Here is a 25,233-nt window from a genome sequence, read left to right on the forward strand (position 1 = left end):
AAAGATCTGTAGATCCCCTCTAGCTGAAGCGTAGTGCTAAGGTTACTTGTTTGGATTGATAAGCACATTGCTACCCGATGGTATAGCGTATCTCTTAACGATAATTACAAGAAATCTTACAGTAGTAATTACAAGGCGGGTAATTGTTGTTTTTTCAAACTAAAATCCACTGGTCAAGGACGGCTTACTTAGGACCAGATCGTTTGCAAGCTTGTCAACGACAAAAAAATGGCTTCTCCAGCCCGAGAACCGTCAGTGGGACGCGCTGGGTACACCGATGGTTGCAGGTTGTCTCCGGCGGCACTAGATTGGATACACTGAGACGCTTGTCGGACACCCGCGATGCAACGGGCTAATTGCGCGTCTACTTCGAACGATCACGGAAAAACTGGCGTTTTTGGTGACGGAAAGACACAGCTTGCTTTAGACGCCGCTCGTCGCGTAGCGTTTTCGCTCAATTCATCTGACTGCTGCCACCAAGGCGCTGCTACTGGAGAATTACGAGTTATTCGACCTCAAGCAGTCTTTTAGATACAAATTTAGGCCACACTTACCTACGAATCATAACATTAATGTTCTTCATCAGATTCCATAATTAGTTGTACGGCACTGCCGTCCATCCCCTTAACTCTTACTACGTTGTTGGCTATCGCACCGATTTGGTGCACTTGACCTTAATTAGAAGCTCACGTTGCTTGACGAAGTTATTACCAGACAAGGGAAAGTCATAATAGCTTGTAATTTCTCATGGTATAATAGTACGCGATTCGTATCTGATCGTTTTCTACTGGTCGCCGATACGACTCTCGTTGGCAGTCGAATTCGACCGGGACGTCATCGTGCCTCGAGCACGACATTGGCATTTTAGCACCGCCTAACACTCTCATAATAACTATGGTATGCACTCGCGGAGGTAGTTATTCAGTTTCCGACAGAAAATCATACTAATATCGCACTTACATACGTATTCACTATATCGGTTAATCAAAGCTGTGCTCATATGGTTGACTGCTCGGTTCGATAGAGTAACCCCCGAATGTTTCGCAGTAATGGTATCTGTAATAAAGTCATTCTATTAGAATATCCATGATATGTTGACGTTCATAGCTCGTCATGCCTCGTCACGTAAACGTAACGACCTATTGCCCCCTCATACTATAAGAGTTTTGTCTATTTCGTGTTTTCAAACAATGTCGTTTTGGCATACCCGTGCATATGAAAATGTACCTCTACGACTAACTGAAAATGTATGGGTCTTAATTATGTCAGTTTGGGTTTTAGTCGGTGATCCGCGTTCCCTCAGTGTGACTTGATTTTTGATTGATTTAATAAGTTCTCGCATCATTCGTCTTCAGTTGTGATACTTGGAAGTGTCCCGTGACGCTGCAAAGTCTCGCGAGTCTAACAAAGGCAAAAAAAAATCTGCAAACTGATTCGTAAATGGTTTTGTAGCAGCAGTTTTTTTTCAAATCGCTAAAAAAATTTGGAAAAAATATTTTGTGCAGATTTACAGTCAAATACAAATGCTGCCCACGCAAAGTTGGTATAAAAAGTCCACTGAACATTACAAGTAGTTGTAAAAAATGGCTGCCAAAAAATAGAGGAAAATAACTCATTACTAGCCAGAGGGAGACATATTCACTGTGATCCGTTCCATAATAGACCCCCCTTCTATTCGCCTATTCTTGAATCGCTTGTTTTGCTTAGTTTATTTTCAGGTACGCTTTTATAGACAAAGTAAATGTTGACACTTTATCGTATGATATCGGTTGATGCCTCTAGGAAAGGCGATCGAGTAATGCTTTTGACAGGCCCTCTATAGGGGCACCGCTTTAACTTACGTATTTGTTTCTTATGTTTCCTAAACAATGAATATGCAGTTAGATATTTAAACTTAGACCTAATGCAGACCTATCTCAGATTAGGCCGGTGCTGAGGTATATTTTGTTACCAATATCATTGTGCCTTGTGCTATTTTATAGCGCCTGTTTTACGAAATGCTCATCTCCGAGTCTTGATCGAGCATATTAATCCCGTTGTGCATAGAATTTAGAGCTATTCTCTGAAAGAAAAAAGAAATACGCTTAACACTTGACTGTTTCGTTTCCGCCGTCTACCCTGCCCATGCTGGAGCACCTTGAACAGCTCTATGTTGAACAATGCTGCCTGGCTAATACTGCACCAGCAAGGCGTCCGTCAATAGTAGAAGCTTGCGCACGATCTGGTACTCCGTTCCAGAACCAGGCAGCTGCACAACCAGCTTGCCAGGACCGCTCTAAGGATCTGTCCCAACGACGTTACTCGCAGACCATAGCTCTCTTTCAGGGACTGATTGCCCGTATTGGTCACACCTTTTTTTCAGTCGGTAAGCCGCTTTCTTGCCTGTCAGACCTTCTCGTCAGTGCTGCCAACGTCCGTCTCCGTGAGTTAACTGCAAACGAACTTGCAGCCACATACAAGCTCCGTTTGTGTCGTAAGAAATCATCGATGACCACGCGCACCCGGGAGATGCTCAATTACTATCGGCGTCCCAAGATGTCGCACCAATTTCGCCCTAATAACTGAAACCAATAACCGTGCACAAAGACTTCTTGCACACAGGCAATTTCTGAGATTCCTACGCACATTCTACTTCAGTGTCTTGTCTTTATTGTTCCTAGGCTTTGATGCTCACCTTTTCACCTACATCCCTCATCCTGTTCATTAAATAGGCCTTATGCCACCGTAAAAAATGATATTTCAAAAGAAAGCTATATTTTTCAAACAAATTGTAGCTGCATTTACTTCAATAGAGACAGAACATTTCTACACCAGCTGGGTACACAGAGATTCAAAGCCAACTCGGTCCGCCCGTTTCGAGCTAATTACTTTTTATTATTATGACTATTTTTCTACATGTTACCAAAACAGTAGATCGAGCGTATGCTGGACGAGATAAAAACCCGAGGGACTAAACCCTCTACGTGAAGTACTGCCACTGGCTAAATGTGGTCGATTGGACAAGCTAACTTCCGTTAATGTGTCTTTGATCGTCGCATTTTAACGACAGTCAATGGACAACTCACCAATCTCTGTCACCCTCCGCCGAGGAAGTAGCACCGTTCGTTGCCGCTGCTACAACGTTAGCCGCTACTGACAGAAGTAATAGGGGCATCGATAAAGCAAATACTAGCGGTCGCAGTAATGCAGATGGTGGTAGTGGCAGCAATATCGAGCAGCGAATCAGTCGGCGGAGTAGGCAACAGCAGTTCATCTTGAAATATGAGGTGGGTTCGAGAGACCCACAGTCAGATAGGCTCTTCCTTAAAGCGAGCGGGCTGGTTACTTAGATGCATAGAATATAGGTGAAGCACTATGAGTTACTCTAATAACGACAACAACAACATCAGCAGCAACAGCCATAAAAGCGGTACTGCGGCAGCCTTCCACTGATAAAGCTTCCTTTATGGGCGGTAGTTCTCCTCAGGTGCGAATCCCAGCGGTGTCCGTTCCGCTCACAGGATATTAGTTACTGTGGGGGAACTACAAGTGGTCGGGTTCGCTTAGATTGTATTAGGTCAGATCAAATCAGACCGGCCCATGCCTAACTAGTAGCCGTGAAGCTTGTGGTTATTGCCCGGCTCAAACTCGCGTGAAAAACAACTTCGAAGCTTCAGGCTGCGGTGATGCCGGAAGAGGCCGATGACGCTGGTGGGATAAGGCAAGGCTATTATAGGCTAGAACCAGATCAACGAAGAATAGAACGGCAAGAGGTCCTGTAATATGAATGTGTGAGATAGTGGATTGGAGCGGGAGTTGATCCGTCTAGAGCACGCATTAAGAGGCTCCGTAGCCACCTGCAGCGAAGGCCGAAGCGGCACAAGAACATGACGCATGTAGGAAGAGCTGACTGCTGGTCAGACACTCACTCAGACAGCCCTGGCTGTACCCATCCGATTTATTTTAATCCATTGTGGCGTGAGCTGTGAGGCCCATCGCTGCCCCAAGTATCCATGCTCGGCCACGTCCACTCATGGTTTCCATGATCAAACTAAACTGAGCGATGACTAAAGAGCCTTACCGATCGTTGGTCGTGGAAGAGTCACATCGGGACGGGGTGCAAAGGGGAAAGTACACGGAAACTTGCTTATAGTCATACATTGACAGACAAGCACAACAATCAAACGAATGGACAGCAGAGTGCAGAAAGGCACACTGGAAATATCAAACGCAGGAGAAGAATTTAGGTTGAAAAATGCAAAAGCAAGTTTTAAATCAGTCGACTCTGCGAATCAACATTTGTACCAAATAACCGAAGACTTGGCTGTTTAAGACAATTTCCGAGCTTTTCGCTGGGGTGTGTCGAGCTATGCGTGAATATTTTGAACTGTCAGAAGTCTTCTTGTAGAGGTCAAATTGGCAGTAATTTAAGCTGGATGGGCGCGAGTTCAGAAGAGTAAAGAAGAAGAGTGCCTCTTCCGAGCAACGACAAATGTTTTTTAAGTTAAATCGATTTTTTGATGACTTATATATCGATACCGTTATTTGATTTTCTAGAGTTCATGTTTTGACGACGTTCCTCACGAAGACTTATAAAAGCGACAGCAGTTGCCTATTTTTACCCTGCTTGTAAATGCTTGAATGCCAAACAGCTCAATAAAACTACCTCGTTTTAGGAATCTAGCTTTTTTTTTTTTTGTAATGTATTTAATCGCTTGACATAGAGCAAATAACAAACGGCGAAATTTTCAAGTAAATTTCGTAACTACTTTTTGTGGCGGGCAAAAAATCTCGCGCGAAAATGCTTGATACCTTCATAAAATGTTTCAGCTCAATCAAATAATTATTTGGAAAAAACACTATGTCGGACCAAAAACCGCATTATTATTATTATTGTTATTTATGTGCGCCCAAGATCCGCTCTCAGACGCTCGACTTCTCGAGCCGTCAACCTTTTCCGTAAACACCTGCTACAACAAAACTACAAAGAAAACTTACATTTAAAATATCTAACACAAGTTCATCAGTGGCCGAACTAGCTATTTACAACGTTCTTCACGAGAAGTTTCATGTAGTAGGGGAACCGAAATTGTCAAGGCTTTGCACCTGTCATAATCATAGGTTCAAGTTTACTTCGGCATGAACTGAAAAAAGTCAAGATTTAGGAGTCAAATCATCATTCGTTCATTCGATTACACAATTATTACAGATAAGACGTTTCTCAAATTCTTACGGCTTTCATATTTAGGTTTATTTTGACTAAAATAGTTCAGCGAACCTTTTTACCGGTTACTGCTTTAGGAACAAATGCTCGCCTAAGAATAGGAACTGTCGTCCCGTCCCATCTGTAGTTTCCTGCCTGCTTAACACTTCATAATTCCTTCGCGCACCTCTTCCACTGTTTAGCTCATGGATTCATTTCAATTCCAGCCAGATTCTCAGATTCTGACGACGAGCTTTCCGAGATAGCAACCTCGCCGCTCAGTGTACAGATACGGTGCCTCCAAAAGTAGGGCCTACAAAATAAATTTTAAATGCGCATTCCCTTGTTAATCAGAGGGGGGGGGAAGGGAAGGGGCAGATGGTGGAAAATTCGTTTGGACCAAGTTGTATTATGGTTCTAAGCCTTCAGGAGCTGTGCCTCGGCTGGACCTAGCTCTCATACTAGCGAACGTAATAATCCTACTTAAAAATGAAGTATGCAAGGTAAATAGAAAACAGTAGAACAACTCCTAGTATCACTTGTTGACATTCAGGCTCATTGAGTCTTTCACTTCTATAAACACAGCTTAACATATCGCCATTATAAACACTTCTCATACATAATGCAGTAGTATCTTGAGATCTCTACTTGTTACATCGCTTGTTCTCCCTTATTGATACATGTATATTCACATAAAATATCCTCATACAACGTACGGATGCACAGATCTTTCCGGATGTTTATAAATATACTTTTTTTTTTTCGCTACCGAGTTAACTTTGTAGACAAACGTCTTCCTATACCATTGAAATTAATATCCGCACTAGTGTTTCGCTAGCTTGATTTAGCAAGAGAAGAGATATGAGATTAATGTGCTATGAAATTACATCAAATAGAGCGCAGAGCTACAGGTTCGAGCATTGTTATAAAAAACTTTTTATGGTTATTGTACACACGGCTGGCCACATTGTCTCCTCAACGTATCCTATGCAAGTCTTTAAAGTGCCGTCCTCAGATGTTGAAAATTCTTGAATCGAAGGTTCAACCCACCGTTTCTTATAGTGTAGAGGCCTAGTAGTATTTTCATACATGTCGATGGATAGCTACATCGTAGTATTGATGGCATGTCATTTCCTTTATACGTAAATTTGTGCCTTAATTAATAATTGCTTAAAATCCGCTTTCTACTGACACCAATAGATCTGTGGTTCATAGTCTAGTTTCTATCTTTCGGCACGCTAAGTAGGTCATATCAAAGACCGTTTTGGCGCCATGAGATTTTTGTCTCCCCGAAAAGGCCTAGTGCATCTTGCGACAACGCTAAATCCTAACGTCACACATTGGCACGATATTGTTTCCCATATTTGATTTGGCTTATTTTGAAACACAATGTGTATGATGGGTTAGTTTTTCTATTGTGTTAATAACTTTACAGCAAAGTTCGTCTAACTACGAGCAGTTGATGCACTGAAATGTTGATTTAAGGTCGATCTCGTTGACGCGAATGTCGAGAGTTAGGTTTACCTAAGCGGACTCATCTCAGGTGCATAAATCACACCAGGCTTGAATGCAACTCAGGCAGGGAATGCCCAGCCAGTCGATCATTGAGTTCTTGCTGGGAACCCGGTCTATTCACTGACACTGGGTTTCATCCAGCCTTCTCTCACTTGCTTGATCGGTACTAGGTCGTTAAATCTCTCCGAGTGTATAAGGACCTCGAAGCGCAAGATTCTAATATGATTTCTAGCAATCTCCTATTTGAGGACCTTTCAATGTAGAGACATCATCCATACGGGGTACAGATTGCTGCAGATATTGTAGTACTGGCCATCTTTGGCGGTGATACCCTGACGCACAAACTAAATACAGACAAGATGAAAATCATACACGATAAAATGAATACGATATAATATAATATTATCTAAAGCGAGTAGAATTTATCCGTGTCTCTTTCAGGAACGATTTCAACCAGGCTTCTCTTTCTTTGTGCTTCATTCCGATAAACATTCCGATAGCATAGATAAGTTTGTGAAAATTCAATTCTGATAGAATTTTCTATAAACCAGCACACTTGGTCCAGTAATGAGATCCACGAAGTAAATATCTGTGATAATTTTATTGAACTAAAGGATAATTTCTCCATCTCTGTTCTCTGTCGCCATACGTTATATTATCTTGGATATCAGCACCTCGAGAACTGGAAAGAGCTCTAGTGATTCAGCAAAAGCTCACAAAAAGTTTTGATTGTTTTTCTTTTCTCAAGGTTTGCCCAAATAAATCTTCGGACAAACATACAATGGCCTACTTTATCTAAGGCCCGGGACGGGATAGCAAGTATCGATTATTAAAAATTTCAAATCTTCATTTGGCGTGATCGATCTAGCAACTAAGATTGACCATGCTGGGATCGTAGAGAGAAACAAGCGTCACACAAAACGATGAGTGACAGTATAGAATTCCAGGGCAGCGTATACATATCTATTTATATTCATAGAATGCTTCACTGGAGTAAGGCTGCATACGTATATATATAGATAATCTTCTTCGACATATATTGGAAGTAAGTTGTTAGTTCCACAAAAAAGTAACGATAGCCATTTTGTGTTGAACCGAAACTTGCATCTAAACAATTTTAATCCAACAGAATCACACCTCACGACATTGATGTATTGAGAAAAATAAAATTTCATCGATTCGTATCTGTCAAGCGAGCCCTCGGCATGCGATACACCCCAGTAGGTTGCCTACCCCCCCCCCCCCCTGGTACAACTTTTTCTATCCATCGTTTCAAGATGGGTGCGTCAAAGGATGCGTATTCATTCTCATGACCATCTAGTAGTTGCAAACCAATAACAGCAGCGGGTTTCTGCGGCTATGTTTGTCCCAGTTCATACAGCGTGCGATACTGCAAAAGGATTTTGACATAATCCGACCCACCACATCTAGACCCTTCTGGAGCTGGAGAATATCACGGCAGAGACCTTTTTACGGCAACCACAACTCCGCCCAAGCGTTAATATCGCACAATTAGCTAAGATACCTCATTATGATGACTTTTTTCAGAAACGACCGAAACAAGCTGGGTCTCGTTTTCAACGAGGTGTGTGAGATGAGATCAAATCTTGTGTGATGTCTGTACCTGTGAGGGTAAAAATCATGGGTAAGAAGGTGCCGTCTAATTGAATCACGGATTGATTACTAACTTTGACCATACGTTAATGAAGACTTGCTTTTACTTGGCCAGTCTGGTTAACCAGACCGGCCATAGCTTTCCGAAAGAGCATTATTTGGGAGTCACTAGATACAGGATTCTAACTTCAATTATAATTACTGCTAAATATCTATAGCCCCTTGAAAAATAGCGGTATAACCGATCGCTAGCAGATATGAGGGTAGCATTGGGGATTAATGAATGAGCATTACTTTAATTTTAGGTTGTCGCAGGTCGTAGAGCAGGTTGTCTGGTCTCCACAATGCCTTTATTACGCGTATCATGGTAACACGCGCGCTGCATCAAACTGGATTATTAAAAACATAAATATAACAATATTATAAAAAAAAACTGTAACTCAGACAGAAATATGATCTTAAAGTTACATTTTATTTGATTTATTCCAAGCTGAAATGCTTAATGCAAATAGGATGCAACAAAGCCGACCACCTATATGCAGGTTCCTTCATAAAGTACCGCCAGAACCCAAACATATAAGAAAAGCAAGTTTTTTTTGTAATGAAAAAGCTTTCGTAAGCGTCATACTGCTCTGTAACGAGCAACGCCACAGAGAATCATCGGCAGCGAGGTGTCGCATCTATTTTTACTCTATTGAACATCATCGAAAGAGTAAACATGCTCCAAAAATTCCCAAATCAAATAACAGGGACATTTGAATTTATACCTCTGTGGAAGTTCCTAGTACATTCTCAGTCGATAAGCGTTCATCGACTCGAACTGAAGGTCGATTGAAGACGCAAATCTTTGTCAGCGGGTCAGTAATATTTAGCTACACAGCCTGGATAAAATTGGGCAGCTGTCTAACCTTTGTTTTGTAGGTGTTTCACCAGAGTGTTTAATTTTAGTGAGACTATGCAGCATGATACGTAGTTTACCGCTGATCAAGGGCTGCTACGACACGTACTGATTTGGAGTTTTCCATAGGAAAAACTGCGGTTCCCAAGGTGATTGGTTCTGCATTCGGTACCATGGTGCGGAGTTGTAAGGCCTGGCGTAAGCATAGGGACTACTATCGCACTTGGCATAATACCGTCATTCAGATGCTATCTTATTTATGAAGCTGATGGCCGCATCCTGCCCAGCGGAAAAGTGCACAGGCAATTCTCTGTTGCTCTTGAATAGTACTGATAGATTGATCAAAACTTTCATATTTCTATCTTCTAGAAACGGTCCCTGTCAAATGTATTCTTTTTCAGGTTCCAATAGCAATAACGCGTCTTTTCCCCATTTATGTGTTGTCAATGGCCAACACCGAACGAGATAAAACAAATTTCATTTAACCAATTGCGACGTTTCTATCTTGGAATCAGCCACTAGAAAAGGCCAACCCGGTTCTACAGTTATCAACTTGTGACCCGAACATGATCTAATTACTGATTCAGCGGTTAGATCGTAATTAATATTTGACAATTAGAAGCTGCGCTGTTACTCATGGGTCAGTCACTTATAAATCATCGCTTGTCAGCCGTAGCTTTAATCTCTTAACAAACACAGGTGGGCCCACTGGACAAAAGAACACGTATGTTTTTACAGAAAGTGAATCCACTGTCCGACAGCCAGCCGAAACAAGAGTGCGCTCTTTAAGAAGATAATGTTTCAAAGTAGAAATTCAGCTTTTTGATAAAAACAAGCCTTATTACAATTATTAAAAATTCGTTCTAAGGTTGAACTTGTTTTTCGTATATGTTCAGTAGTATACGGTTCGATATTGAGGTCGCTCTCTCAGTACTTCTACCGTGCCTAACTTATGTAAACTATGTAAATTCTGTAGTTTCCTTTAATTCGTTCATGCGCGATCATACGGAATAATATCTGAGTCGAGTACGCTTAGCTTCACGTAAAACTATGTAATTAAAGATAGTATAAGAAAATATATTTATAGGTTTGAGGTAAAATGTGACATTCATTCGTCACTCTGTTAAATTTCTTTTATCTTGTAATAAGATGAAATTTGTTCAGAAGAATATTAAAATATATTCGACAAACCTGTGATTAATGGTCCCGTTCTACCCAGCTCGTACGACTAGTAGTAGAAGCCGGTTACCTAGCCACGTGGGAAGAAACTTCGTGCCTCAGCAGGATCAACCAGGATGTATTTGGGTGGCCAATTGCAATCCTTATTGTTAAACCTTGATGACACATATCTCTTGATGGAAATATTTATGCGATTGTCCATAAAGGGTGTCCAAAAAATGTGGCTTACATCAACTGCTGTCTAAGTGCTGCGAGAAATTACTTCGTACTAACTTGCTTTGGGCTCAAGCTTACTTAACCGAACAAGCAATGTCGGTAGGTAAAGAAGTCGTAGCATTTATCGTTATTTCAGTACTGTTTCCGTCTCAGTATCCTATGACAATGCAGGTACACATATACGAAAGTCTGATTCTACAGTTAACCCTGTTGAAGCGGCAACGACAGCATTATAAATGACTTTTTCGTATGGCATATGCGTAAAGCTGATCAACAAGATAAGGAACAAAACTGATCATCTTTACTGCGTCAGTCATTGGAAGCGTGACCTGGCTTCTATCCCTCTATGACAAGGTAAGGCTGACTCGAGTCGTATATAAGCGTACATGCCAACGGCTTCGACGCTGCTCGTCGTACACACGGACATACCTCTATTAAGGATGAAAACAAGCCTCAGTCATTTCTAGATTTAGTCAAGCCAAATTATAGTTCATTGAAACAAGCGGCACGTGAACTCTTTAGCATTCGTGCCACATCATGAAACAATTCGAAAGACAAAAAAGAAAGATCAATCAATTGCTCATTCACTCACTGATCGATGCGCCAAGATCGAACTATTGTTACTATACCTATTGTTAATATATTGGCTGTACTTTGTTTGTTTGTTTGTTTGTTTGTCTATATTAGAATAATTTATCTAGGGATCTTTTTTTCAAATTTCCAAGCTATTACGTCGGCTATTGTCTGTTATCGCATGATTAGTAAAACAGTATTGATAAGATGTACCTTTCTTCATCTTTCTAGCTATCAATCGCTTATTTATCAATCTCTACTCACAATCCTTGTTGTCCTTCATGGACAGTTCCGGTTTGACTTTTGGCATTTTGTCCTTCCGGTCAGTGGCCGGTGAGGGCGATTTGGACAAGCCGCGGGACGCCGTGGCGACAGTTTCTGCGCCGGGGGCCGAAGCGGCTTCCCACTGGACGTGACGACTTGACACTTTCTCGCTCCCGCTGGCACCGTCAGCGGCTGTTGCTTGCGCGCCGCTTCTGGTGGTGCCGATAGTAGCTCCGACTTCGAATCCGCTACCAGGTCTGCCCCCACTGAGGCTGCCGCCCCTAACTAAATCTGATGAATTTGTGACGTTTGCTGCTGTGTTCGACGGCAGCCCAGCAGTCGACCTTTGAGGAGATTTGGCCCCGCTGATGCCCGCCTTGAACGCCCGCTCGTCAAACGCACTAATGCGTACTCCGATAATTTCAACGTCACCTGAAACTATGTACAATATAAGACAGAGTATAGGAACATAATCAGTATCAGTGAGCATTTGTACCAATAAGCATTGGTATTTATGAAAGAACAACGGATTATGATTAACAACATTTGGTGGTAACTGCTACGGTTCACATTAATGGCACAAGGAAGTGCTTTTACGTTTGCATGTGCAAGGGGGGTAGAGGCGTGGCTTTTTGTATAAGCGCGCCTCTGTCTTATTCCTTTATGGGCCTACCTGCCCTATTTAATCGGGTCATTCCTGGTCACGTGTCAGCTCCGAATGCTTTCATGGGCGTTAAAATGCCAGCAGTGTTCCGAAAATTATGCTAACCCACAAAATTACCGGACCATCTATTTTGTAGCTAGACATACGTTTTACTAAGGTATAATAACTTACCATCTGTCTAACAGCTCATCCCGATACCTGAACGTGCAATTCAGTGCAGCCAGTATTAATACTCATTCAAATAGATTCAAATGAATGCAATAGAACAATTTAAGCCGTTAAAGTCATTCATGGTACACCGAGGCGAGATCTCTAAACGGTTGTTAACTTATGAAACTTGCTAAGGTCTTCCTGCAGTTGTGCCTCGCGCGTCAATGAAGAGATCAGTAGATCCTTTCAAACTACTCATAAACGATATGATATGAAAGACTGACGACAACTATATCTTTATGCACGACAAAACGTCACAGAGCTTGGCGTAATTCTAAGCTACTAGTCACTACCAATGACGTTCAGATGGTGCTGTGGCTTAGCAGACCTCAATTCCGTAAATAGATATGTTGGCAAAATCATAAAATCACTTGCTTGAGGAGGACAGGAAACAAGAAATGTTCCAGATGTTTGTAAAAAAAACATTCATGGGTGGCAATTGGGTCCATTCATAGCAGAGGTGAAGAGAAATTGCATCAGAAGCATGCCTTAAGGAGTGGCAGTGGTTTTGTCACAAAAGGCAGTTACTACTGATCTTCGCCCCAAGTAAATGAGATTACTTGTTAGCAGTAGCAACGATTTCTTTGTCGACACGTGAAGCACCTGTGTAAAGTGTGGCGCAATTGGTCTTGAGATTTTGAACTATTCAATGAATTGAAGTTCATTTGATTGAGCATCGACTGTATCTATACCTCACATACGCCCCGAGATTCAACGGTTTAACCCCTCCAAATCTATAATTTACTTTGGGCAATTTTTTCATATATACATATATATATATAACAGCTAATTAATGTATTCTGCAGCTGCGATAATTAATAAATCTATGATGTAGCAACACCTGAACTGCGAATACGAATAGAATTCATGGTGGAGTAAATAAGATTTGCCTGTCTGTCCTGTGTGTCTTTGGTCCGTGACGGAGCCGTTCTCTGTACGCAACTACATTAAAGCGATACGTGTATCCCAACTCGGGCCTCATTGAAGATAAGGCCTTCGATGCAACGATAAGATTTGGCCGGCAGTGACGGAAAACGCAATTTTAAGCCCAAAGAGATAAATGGAAAACAGCTCTTAGAAACAGAAATTAGATTTGATAAACGTGGTTTACTTAAGCATTGTTTCTGCCAGAGGTGGGCACAAATTAAGGATACGAATCACTGTTTCGTCAATATCGTCTTATATGTACATTCGTCAGCCCTTAAACTTCTGTGTGCCTTTAGAAAAGTTCCAATTTCCGTGCGCGTTTACGCCGCATTTGCGCCATGTTGCTTGGTGTTGTTATTGGTAAATAAAGTGGTCAACATTGACAAAGGAAGCTGACAACCTGTTAGAAAAAGACGATTAGTTTATATTTGTTCCGATTAGTTTTTTTGTACCAGGATGTTATCTGTACCCCCAAAACAGAAATAAATTTTTAAAAATAGTCATTTCTATGTAATCGCATTGAACTAATCTTATCATGGTTGTATTGAAACAATGAGATATAATATTTTCTGATAGCTTGACTCGTACTTGACGAAAAATTATTCGCGTAAATGTGCGTTCAATGCGTAAGAATAGGGCTGTGGACACGTTCGATCACCATCTAAGAATCAAGAAAATAAACACCGCTCTAAAAACAGTAATATGGCTTTCCGAAAGACAGATTACTTCCGCCGTGCAATGGCGTCCTCGAAGTACTCCGAAAAGACAGAATATCGTGCGATGAAAAGGTTCCTATACTTCCTTCTATACGCGTTCCGAGATTCATGTAAGATCCTTCTCATTTGAAACTACTCTTCATAGCATTGCACTTTTACCTACTGATGCTGTTCGTGTCAGCCCCATCCTTTCACAAAATTAATGACCTCATTCATCATAGGAAAGCGTTCTCGCACTAACCAAAGAACTAAGATTAATAACCAAAAGTGACAATATGATAGTTATTTCGAGTGATTTATACCGGTCGCGTATCGACTGAGACCCGCCAAATACGCGACGAGTGGGTGCCTAAGACCCCAACAAAACGATATTTCTAATAACTTCGCTGCCGATCACGGTTTGATAGGGTTTGTCACAGACCCTACCTAAAGCGCCGCGAACGCGGCAAAGTTCTTCGACGTTGTGCTATGTGACGTCGACTCATAGTCAGGCCTTGAGATACTTCCTAATCCTATTGACGTAGTGAATTTTTCTCTCCTGTAGTTACATACATGATAGGCAAAACTGTTTTGGAAGATTCGACGAGGCTAAATTAAATTATGCTGCAAGAAAACGTAATCCGGATCTAATAGACCCAATAGACGTTCTTCTAGGATGGGAACAGTATGGGCGAAAGCTGAAGCCTATTCATTTACCAGCTCAGTGACATAGAGAAGCGCAAGCTAAGGCTGCAGGGGAGCGAATGTATAACCCAGCTACATTTGTGAAAGACAATATGGCCGGTATAAAATTCGAATCTATAAAAAGAACCTGAAAAGCGATAAGAAGACACCGATTAGTCAGAAAACACAGCATTATGGACGGTGCTGACCTAAAAGCGATTCAATTATCTCTGTAAAAAGATTATAAAGATAGCAAGACGTACTGATCTCCATCAGATGCCCGGACGGAACATTAACGATGGATGATTGCCAGAAAACGCAATTACTTAGCCCACTCTTTAGTGGGAAACACATATATGTCGAACGAGGCGCATCCAATTGGATGATGGTCCGCTGCTTCCTTAGGGTGTCTTCCAATTTACCGTCCATGATGTGAACGTCACCCAGTAAAGATACTCTAGCATGTGAAGAATCTTTGCTGGGTGACGTCCACATCATGGACGGTAAATCGGAAGACACCCTAAGGAAGCAGCGGACCATCATCCAACATACATACATGCGTGTACATGCATGAACTACAGTACATAAGAATAATGAGATGTTCGGCGGATTTCCATCATATCTATTTAAAATGTTTGGGGTCTCAGTGTGTTCACGAATTCATTGAAAGTGTCCAAGTCACATTCGGAGATACTCCAAACAACTATGTGTCCGGCGCACTAGAAGGTTAAGCCTGTTAACAAAGCCTGTGTTACCAATCGTCGTAGTGGGCTATCAGCTAGGAAGTATCATTTGTGTGGCTACATAACGAGCAAGGATTCGTATCTGGTTTTCAGTTTGCCCGCAGACCAAAACGAAGCACCGATCTGAAGTCACTGGGAACACAATTCGAATGGGAAAAGTTCATCACCACGCCTCGGTGTTTCCACATCGTGTACTTTTAATTCAAGCCGACGTTCGGACGAGTCACCCATTCCGAGCCTCTTAAGATGCTTTCCCATTTCGGCATCGATGATCGACTAATGGAGTGTATTCAAAGTATTCTCAACGACTATATCTCACAAGTTAGAATCAACGTGGAACGATGAAATACCGTCAGAGTCCTAAACATTAGATTATCCTTAAGGTGCAATCCTAGAATCTCTCATTATAAGTATTTTGTATGTAAATGAATTAATCTATATAGTGCCTCAATCTTTGCAAAAGCCCACAAACAATTATGTTGTTCCACACGATGGGCAGGGTAATTCTAGTCATGAATATTTCATTGCATAGAACATACAAAAAGTATGAGCTAGGTATGATAGGCACGATTCAGAGGTCGCTATAACACGATCTATACACGATGTGTGTGATATTATGGTTCCACGTGCAACACGTCGCTCTAACTGAATATCACGCTAATGGTACTCATCAAGCTGCTCAAAAAGATGGCACCTAAGGAGTACACAGCAGCATCTGTATAGTATCCAAATGTCTGGAAACAACTGGGAGCCCGTATGTGAAACGCACTGCCTTCAAACGGCAGTGTGAAAAAAATGGCTAAATTTTGGATAGATTTAACATCACTGATAAGTAAACATAAACAAGCAGCTCCGAAGTTTATAAATATACAGTATTAGGATGGATACCAGATCTCGAAACAATATTTCACTAAAATTTATCACCAATAAGTTGTATGTAAACGATTTATACCATGCAGTGAGTGCATGGATGACTTCTATGGCTCGCAGGCAGATCTCGATCGAAAAATGGGTTGCACTTACCAACACTATGCACCAATATATCTCTCTGTTATACATGGTAATGATCGTGTTGATAAGTGCAACCTATTTTTTTTTGTTGCAGCTCCGTTCGTATAGGTCCCTTGTGACGTGTAACACTCGTACAGCGTAGATCAGGCTTCAGACTTTTTTTTTGCCAAATATTTCATTGTCGTTTAGCATTGTTCCCTAGGAAGAATAATAACCTTAATTCTGATAGCAATTATAACATGATCACGTCACAACGGTGATGAAGGTGACCATGACAGGGAACTCCTTATTACAACTATAACGTGTCCGGGTTGCTTCCGCTAGCGGCCTCTGTTTGCTGTCCTGGAGCAATCTCTTCTCCGACACAAACTTTCCGTTGAGCTGTGACTAATGATTGTGACTCTGCTGCTTCAGCTACTGGTGATGAGGATGACGCGGCAACAGCGTGGCATTTGTCAGTACCGATATTTAACTTGCATCTTCTACTTTGTACTGCTGGGGCAATGTCTCGCTTCGTTTCTGCTCATAGTTGCGGAAGTGACCCGTGATCTGCCCACCTCTACTGTTCCACACCCCCGAAGTTCCTGTATCGCATTTCTACTGTTTTTTTTTTTCGTCAGAACGCAGGTAGGGCGGAGAGCTGAGGTAGACATGGCCCGGCCGAAACCCCATAGCCACCGACCAAACGAAGTGACCAGTTCGATCAGGCTAATTTGCGCCGACTGGCTCACCTCTGCCATATGTCAACAATCATCGCAACTGGGTGTCGGGCCCGGCTGAAGCTAGTGGTTTATTGAAAGCAAATGAACAAAAAAACTAATAGTGGTCACAGCAAGGGCAAAAAATCCTCATCAACATCAGCGGCGATGGAAACTTCGGGAGGGATTGGCGATTTCGGACTAAGAACCCGGGTGGAGTTGTGGCGGCAGATAGGTTGGGACGTCAGAGAACGGTGTCAGTGAGATCACATGAGGATGGCTCGGATACCGCTGAAGCTAGACCGAGTAGAGTCAAGCCGCTAGTTGGTTCATTGCGACGAAATATAGTGAAGAATGAAGAAGAAGATGATGATAATATCGAGAAGACATAATAATATTATTATGTCTTTCCTCTCTAACTTAATATTAAGTTAGAGAGGAAACGCTGTCAGAACAGGGACAAAGAACGTGTGCGGCGTGCAGCTGTTGGCAGAAAGCGACAGTTAGTGCACCTTATTAACAGTAACATTTAATGGGTATTACACTAAACGTATTGCACCGCCGTAAGCCATTTCATCGGACTGCACTGTACTATAATTGTGCGTCTTGACACATAAGGCAGCAAAAAGCTTAAGCTGATTGGAATCACATTTGGGGGTCATAAGATAATTTTATTGCTCAAGTTAAAACTGATGACAAGCAGGCGGTTCACACAGGACGCAAAAAAATGGTGGTAAAGTTCATTCATTACGCGCATTTGCCCATTTGTATGGCTTTGTTGCAAGCCTTGTTTGTATTTCAAAAACCAGATTAGGCCTTTAGGGCCGCCCGATAGCAGCGATAACAATTTTGCCCACAGGGCACTTTTGGATCGAATAAAGAGATTATTAAAAATGAATGCAATAAGCAAACGTACACAATAAGGAGTTGATCAGTTTCGATGTTGGAGATGGTTGTCGATTAATGATAAATTCAGAAACACAGAAAAACGTGATTAGAAACGTTTACTGCACATAAATGAGAAATGATTTAAATTTTAGCCCACAGAGCTATTGTTACTTGTAGGAATATATTTTTTTTTCCTGAATTGTCATAGAGCTTTTATTCTTGGCTCGGAAAAACGTGTATTTGTTCTTCTAGGTAAAACGAGTTGATGATGTTTTAGGGGAAATATGAAATGTCCGCTTTCTAAATAATAGGACACTCACTATTCTCTAAAGCGGGTCGTTTCATTCGGGTTACACGGCGTTTTGGAACAAAATATTCCGGATCAACGTGGGCCTTAACAGAGTTGTGTGGAAAAAGAAAAAATACGTACGACTAATTATTTACAGCAGTTCTTTTCAACATAAAGATACGGCTTTTTGTTAAGTACTCTATATGGCTGTCCGCACGAACAAGTTTCCACTCGAAACCTTCAAAAAATATGAAAATTTTTCATTTAGAACGGCGTTCGCAGTTTAGTCTGCTTTTATTTTAGAAAGCCAATGATATGTCTACGAGACGAAAATCCTCCTCTATTGTAACCATAACACTAACAACTGACGGCAAGTTTATACCGTATAGCTCCTTATTGTCAAGCCTTGAATACAGAAAAAAAAAACATAACGCTTACGTTCTATGTTAAGCTAACCTTAACATAGGTCATATGTGTAGAATGTTTTGTAAAGAAGGAAATAAATTGTTTAAGAAGCTTTTGTTTATGAATAAATTATGTTTAGCGAGTACCTTAGTAATTATGGTGATTTGGCTTTTGTTCGAAATGTACGCGTACAACAAAGTGAACATAAAAGCTATCAGCCTTACTAAAAACATGGCCTTAAAATGACTACGTCCTAATTTCGGATATCGTTCTTCTTTTATTTATTAATACAGCATGTTTCCGTGATCGCTAGGACGTTCTGAAACGTTTGATTGCAGTTAAGCGCCTCACTTATTTCGCTAACGTGCCTTGTTAATGTAGTCATAGGCATATCTGTTCAGATTTATCATTGTCAGTTACTGCTGCTATTATTTCATACAACTTTTTATAAAACTCGGTTTGCCCTATCGTATAGCTATGCCTATTTACATACTTATCTATGGAACCAATTAACGCTTTTCTACCCCACAGACCTGTAATCCGCACAAAATAATAAATATTAGCGTAACGAATGGAAAGAATCAAGTCTGATAGCATTTGGCGGAAAAGGCAGGTCAGTTCTCCGACGAAAATCTAGTTTCCTATCCACTTTAATAGCTGTATCAGTTAGTCATAATGTTACAATATATCATTCTAAGTTTGCCTAACTGGTGTACTTAATAAAAATAGCAAAAATTCGGCGGTCCGTCAGCCTGGTGTAGGCCTCGGGGGCACCTCCAGACTTATCTTCTTTATCCGACCTGTGCTCTGTTTGATGTTGAGGAGCCAGGCATAGTGTGTGCAGTCGTTAGCCGCTGGTAACATTACCAGTACGGACCGTTTAGTCGCATGTGCAAATAAAAACATCATAGAACAAATATCAAAAAACAGGCGGAAACGTTGAGAAGCAAGGTTCATTTGCTCACGTAGGATTACTAAACGACCGCCGACCGATTTAGCCTGAGTTGTCGCTTTGCCCACGGCAAGCGGCACCTAGGCACTGTCATTTGCGTCACGGTCGGTTGCTGCTGCTATGGCAGTGTATTTCCAGAATTTAGTAGCCAACGTTTACAGCCAGTCCTGCAGCTGGTCCTATTCTATAGGGTCTTTTCGCTAGCTTGTACCTTACCATCATTCGCGAATCAAGCTAATTTTCCTAATGTGAAAGCTCGAGGCAACTAGCTGTCTGGCTCAATAAACAGCAGGCCCACATGAAGAGCAGGCTGCGGTGCAAACAGTCAGGATATTGGCTACAACGCGTTCGTTTCCTTGTGTTCCGTGGCTTTCGCTGGTCATAAAAGACACGCGTAAGTCCCATCCACAAATGGTATCCAGATTAGACTAGACTGTGTGCATATATGTCCGGAAAGGACTGCGTTGACAAGGAGGTCCCGACCAACCAGTCTGTTAAGTTTCTCTTATTGGCCGACGGCGGTGGTGGCCATGACGCCTAAATGAACGGACGGTACGGCAACATCTAGCCGGTTTCCAAATCACCCCTTTCCTGTTATTTCTCTATTAAAACTAGTTCTCGAGATCCAACTTGTTTTCGTGTTCGACGGTTGCTGGCAAAGCTAGCTGGAAATGGTAGCTTCTGCTCATGTGTTAGTGTATTCTTTCTATCTCTATAACTGAAGCTTCAGTTAACAGCTCTGCGGTTTTGTCCATTCGGTTTACTTTCCATATAAGTATCTTGCGATGCAACACTGGCTGCCCATCCAGTCAAAAGATAGACTGGATAAGCTGTCTGTATGGACGCACACCCCAACAACGTCAGTCGATGAGTCGATGCGCGCACGTACATTGAGTCCACTAACTCGAACAGGCAGCTCGGCTGACGCTCATTGAGCGTCTCTGTGTACTCTGCATGCTGCTGCTAGCTCTATCAGCGCTATTAATCATGTTATTAATGTTAAATCCGAGCGCTTGTGGAGCTTCCAGGGTGTTCTACTAACCGAGGAGAATTTCGTACTGGTTGGGTCAATTGGGGTGCTGCTTTTTGTTCTCTTTATATGGAACAGGCCGCTGTTTGATTGAATGAACCGTAAGTTAGCTAGCTGGCAACCAACTAATGATTCAACGAGCTAGCAGCTTTACGGCCCATGGATTTTACCACTTACGATCGACGGTCGATCGACTGTTTCCGTATCTGAGACCAACCCATTTATTTCTTAAAGAAATCCTACCAACTCCAATTCGCTGTGCCATCACCGTCGTTTCCAGTCTTTTTTTTGCAAAACCGCGCAGTATCGGCCCGGAATATGCTGCAGACAACATGTAAATCATTTGCCCATACGACTGTAGCGGCCCACGACCTATTGCGATAATAACAAACTAAGGCCGCCAAAGTTTCGTCGCGGCGATAAAAAGAGCGTTACGTTGGGAAGCAGCAAGCAAACAGGAAAGAAGCAGGCAATATAGCGCCAGCAGTAGCGGTTACCGTTAATTGGGCTTTCCTTCCGTTCGGCCATTGGCTACGGCTGTTTTTTCTTTCAGGGCGTTGTTTTGTTACGTTCACATATGTGCCTTCCGTAACTAGCTGGAGCACAAATACTGTGCACTATGGCAACTGTCAACGTCTAAAGCAGCTTTTGCATCTAATCGGGTAAGCTGTCGTCCGACGTGTCTGAACCTGCTGTAAGATTTTGGCGGGAAAAATGCTGATTCAGCTTAAAGCAGTAGAAATGTCGGAGAACTGATCCAGTTGTCACGAAGTCCAATAGGTTGTTCTAGCTCATTGTACTTAGTAGTAGAAGAAACCGCATTCTCAGCGCTTCGTTTTTATTTCTCTTTGCCTAATGTCTTAGGTTGCAGGATCGCCATTAGAAGTAGCGGCGGCGGAGACGGTGAGAGAACCGACGTTGGTAAGTTCCTCTCCAGAGTGCCACAGAAGTAGTGTCGCCTTACGACGCGTATCTTCAAGATCATCAAAGAAAAAGACAGCAGGGGACAGAACCGGATACAGAGAAGCGTCGTCGGTCGGTCAGGCTGCCAAGCAAAACTACCCTAGCCTATTCTTTCTTTACCTTACGAAGGAGCCAACCCTGTTCAGAACGAAAGCTAAAAATAGAATTTCTCCTATCGACATGGCTCTCATCCGGACCCACGCCAGAGCTTTCTCCGCAATTGCCCTGCCTCTTTTCGGCACTCGTCACCCCTCCCCCCCCCGTTCCGTACAGTAACCCCGCGACACTCCTGCACGATTCTCTCACTCTCTCTCTCTTTCTTATATATTTCTCTCTTCCTCGCTCCTTATTTCGATTTCTTCCTTCTAAATCGGCAAGCAAGCAAGCTTCAGTCGCTTGGGGCTTGGGCAGTTCAGGCAATTTCTCAGAGAGGCAGAGGCGTCTTTTGCTCTCACCAAGCAGTGCTTACCTCTCCCTCACTATAGTCTCAAGCAAGAGCAGTGGTACTTTTAGACCCTACTTGCTGCCACCACCGGTTCCCTTTTCCCTCATTGCACTCCTATGATTTCAGCCTTTATCTAGTTTACTTACTAGGCCGCTTCCCTTGAGGGTACAACAAGGGAAAAGCACTGCGTGAGGATCAGGGCGCAGCACGGCGTCCGATACTACGGAGGGGTGAAAAAGGACCAGACCCGGCGGGCAGCAGCTCACACAGGAAAGCGATGAAGGTGGAAGCCAGTGGCGATCTGTGTGCCGGTACCGCCGGCGCTACCGCTGTCGCCGCGCCGTCGAAGCATAAACTGATACTCCTGCTATTGCTGCAGGGGGCGACGACGAACGAAGACCTTTTCCTCTACTCTCCGTTCACTCACTGAGGACAGAGGACAGGTTCAGCTTACTCAGTTTACAAGAGGCTGGGATTCGACTGGTGATTTTTTCATGGTAGCCTAGGCTGCAACACTAGGACAAGCAGAACCGCCTGAACCAGACCATAGCACATCGCTGCACAAAACGACGGGCAGACAGACAACAAGTCGCCTACTGTATGCTAAAGCGTCAACCGGGTTGAAAACTTGTGGTGCCAAATCCAACAGACACAGGTTCTTCAAGCAAGGAACTAACACCTCTAAGCTAAGTAGCTGGACAGTGAGCCAGTAAGCATTAAAGGACTTGTAGTCCGAGCTTTTCGCCGTGGTTTGTTAGCGCTACTGGCTGGCTTCGGTATTAGCCGAAATTAAGAGAAAGTGCCAGAGGCCACTTACACAGCTCGAACGAAGTCGGCAAGAAGATCAGGTAAACTAAGCAAATAAGGTGTAGGAAGAGGGCGGTTGAAAAGATGATGACAATGATGGTGAAATGGAAAAGTCTAGGAACAACAAAGTCCATCTCATGGTCTCACAGTCGTCAATCCAACTACCACGGATAACAGCCGGTGGTTGCGGAACTACCAGCTGCAGGCTACGGGCAATGACCTGCTTCGAACATGAGAATATGATAATCGTCGGTCGTTTGGCCCATTGATGTGTGCAGGGCGGGTGCGTTTCTCTGACCGTGTGCCTCGAAGTAACTCGGGAGTAGAAACTGGCAGTAGCGGGAACAGGAAGCCGCCGACAAAACGATAGCGTCGGTGCTGCGTTGAGGGTTGAAGGGAAAAGGGGGATTTAGAGAGAAAAAGAATACAGATGCACAGAACCTCAGGTTAGGAGCAGAATATAGAATCCAGTGAGGAGTACGGGCTGGATCTGCGGATAGGGGCGATCTGTTCAACTAATTTCGGTCCTCACCGGTTCTCTCTTTGGGCGGGTTCTAACAGCAGCCGGTCTGGATAGGACTAACATTGTATCGTCGTATTCGGCCGCCGACCAACCTGAGCATTCGTACAACCAGGTCGGATTGCTACATCCCAGACTAACCTAAGCGACCAAGAGACCTTGAACAAAAGAACCACAATGTAGTAGTCGCCTCATGACGAGGCACCTGTTTCACGGGTCGATTGCTTGATTGTCTGAGCTATGGGACACGCAGGGTGTGGTAGAATAGGGCTGTAACGGTCGGCTTTTGTCACGTAGGGCAACTGTTGTTGCAATCTCCTCTTACTTAACCCCGAAGCTGTGGGACAGCTGCTGAAACGATAGCTATCATTTCCGCCGTTGCTGCCGCTTACATTCAAATATGCAGGCGGAAAATCGCGCTATCGTTATTCAGGCCGTCGTGGGGTTCATGCGCACCCTCATCCATTGCGCACACAAATAATCCACAGGTTACCACGAGATCTGCCTAACACGCTCCAATGATGTCGCTTTCTAATTGGCTACACATCTAAGATAAACAGTATGTTTGTCTTTTGAATAACCGTGCTTCAGTTGAGTTTGCTTGATGGACCGTGCGTCGATGTCAGTCTTGCAGTGACCGTGCTAACACTTTGGTCTAAACGAGCACGGCGAGCTCTTTCTCCTAGTATTTTTTATGGAAAAATACTAAAAGAAAGAGCTCTTTATTATGTTTTCCAAAACTATACATTTACATTTTTGCACTACAATTACTAGTTATATAATTAAAGAAAATTAAATAAAAAATAAGTTGTTTTCTTATATTATTTACATTACAATGATAAACATTTTAAGATGAAATTAGCTGCGTATTTTCGAAATAAAAAATATTTGTCAAGCCTTTTTGATAGAAGTGTAGTTTTTTTTAGCTGTTTTATTAAAAACAACAACTCATTATTAAATGAGTTGTTCGAAAGCGGATAAGACCAGTTAGGGGCGTAGAGGAATTGGTGCCCCTTGGGGTCTGCGGAGATTACGGAAATGGAGAAATTTCAAGACGAAATATTTTAAGTGTAACCAATATATATATATATATATATATATATATATATATATGTACCGCATAGCCGCTGATAGAGGAACAGGGAAGGGGGAAGGGTATAAGAGATATATGTTGAATGACGTCAACAATGAAGTATAATTTACTAAACTTAAAGGAGCAGAGATAGGGCTGGATAAAATCGTAAGGGGAAAACCAATGATTACTAGAACGCGTATTTGGTATAAAAAAGAAGTATTTGCCTGTGGTAATCGCCTTTAGACCACTGCGTCCTTTCTTCCCAACTCAATGTGAACAAAGCCGACAAACGATCTGCCCTTAAAGAATGGCTTGGATTTAAATAGACAGAAGAACTTATAGCCACGTGCGTACCAAGTTCTGAGATGGTCAGATAGCAGTGAATCGTCAAGCCCGATTTTTGTGCCTTTGTTAAAATAATATACCCTTTAAACTATGTTGTGTTCGTTACACACAGTCCATTGTTTGTTGCGCAAGTGCCTGCGAACATGTCATTATTACTATCGGCGCCCCGTTCACTTAAACCACTTCGAGCCTCATCATGTGTAGTGGAGTATTCTGTAAGAGCAGGACACGATGACAAAGGATATACTGGCACATTCCACACGCTTCATAAATCTGCCTTCTATCGCACAGGTGAGTAGACTAAATATTATTACCTATGCAGCTGCAGTCTGCCGTTACCACAGCAACTCTAAGCAGACACACACATGAACCGCGGCACGTTGAGAGTTCGACATCCTTCGAATCAGTGTAGTATCGGCCTATGAAAGCAGTGACTATATA

At 42.5% G+C, this 25,233-nt stretch overlaps 1 protein-coding gene across 6 annotated transcripts in view; it reads right to left on the minus strand.

Moving 5' to 3' along the window:
• Window positions 1–4,692: 4,692 nt before the first annotated feature.
• Window positions 4,693–25,233, minus strand: part of LOC111269538 (uncharacterized) — a 77,168-nt gene continuing 56,627 nt past the window's right edge. For 2 of the 6 annotated variants that reach the window (XR_015314640.1, XR_015314639.1), the window contains 3 exons: window positions 11,442–11,879; window positions 10,401–10,811; window positions 4,693–5,495 (listed from right to left, as the gene is read on the minus strand). Coding sequence is in view for 2 of the 6 variants with exons in the window: in XM_086972133.1 (XP_086828259.1) it covers window positions 10,421–10,458; window positions 11,442–11,879 (476 nt within the window). In the remaining 4 variants the exon portion in view is untranslated. Of the gene's footprint in view, window positions 5,496–10,400; window positions 10,812–11,441; window positions 11,880–25,233 lie in introns of those variants that run through there. The other 4 variants (XM_086972133.1, XR_015314641.1, XM_086972134.1 and 1 more) reach the window with 4 other exon arrangements.

This window comes from Varroa jacobsoni, unplaced genomic scaffold (assembly GCF_002532875.2).
Source record: "Varroa jacobsoni isolate VJ856 unplaced genomic scaffold, vjacob_1.0 scaffold_1395, whole genome shotgun sequence".
In the NCBI taxonomy this organism is placed as follows: domain Eukaryota; kingdom Metazoa; phylum Arthropoda; class Arachnida; order Mesostigmata; family Varroidae; genus Varroa; species Varroa jacobsoni.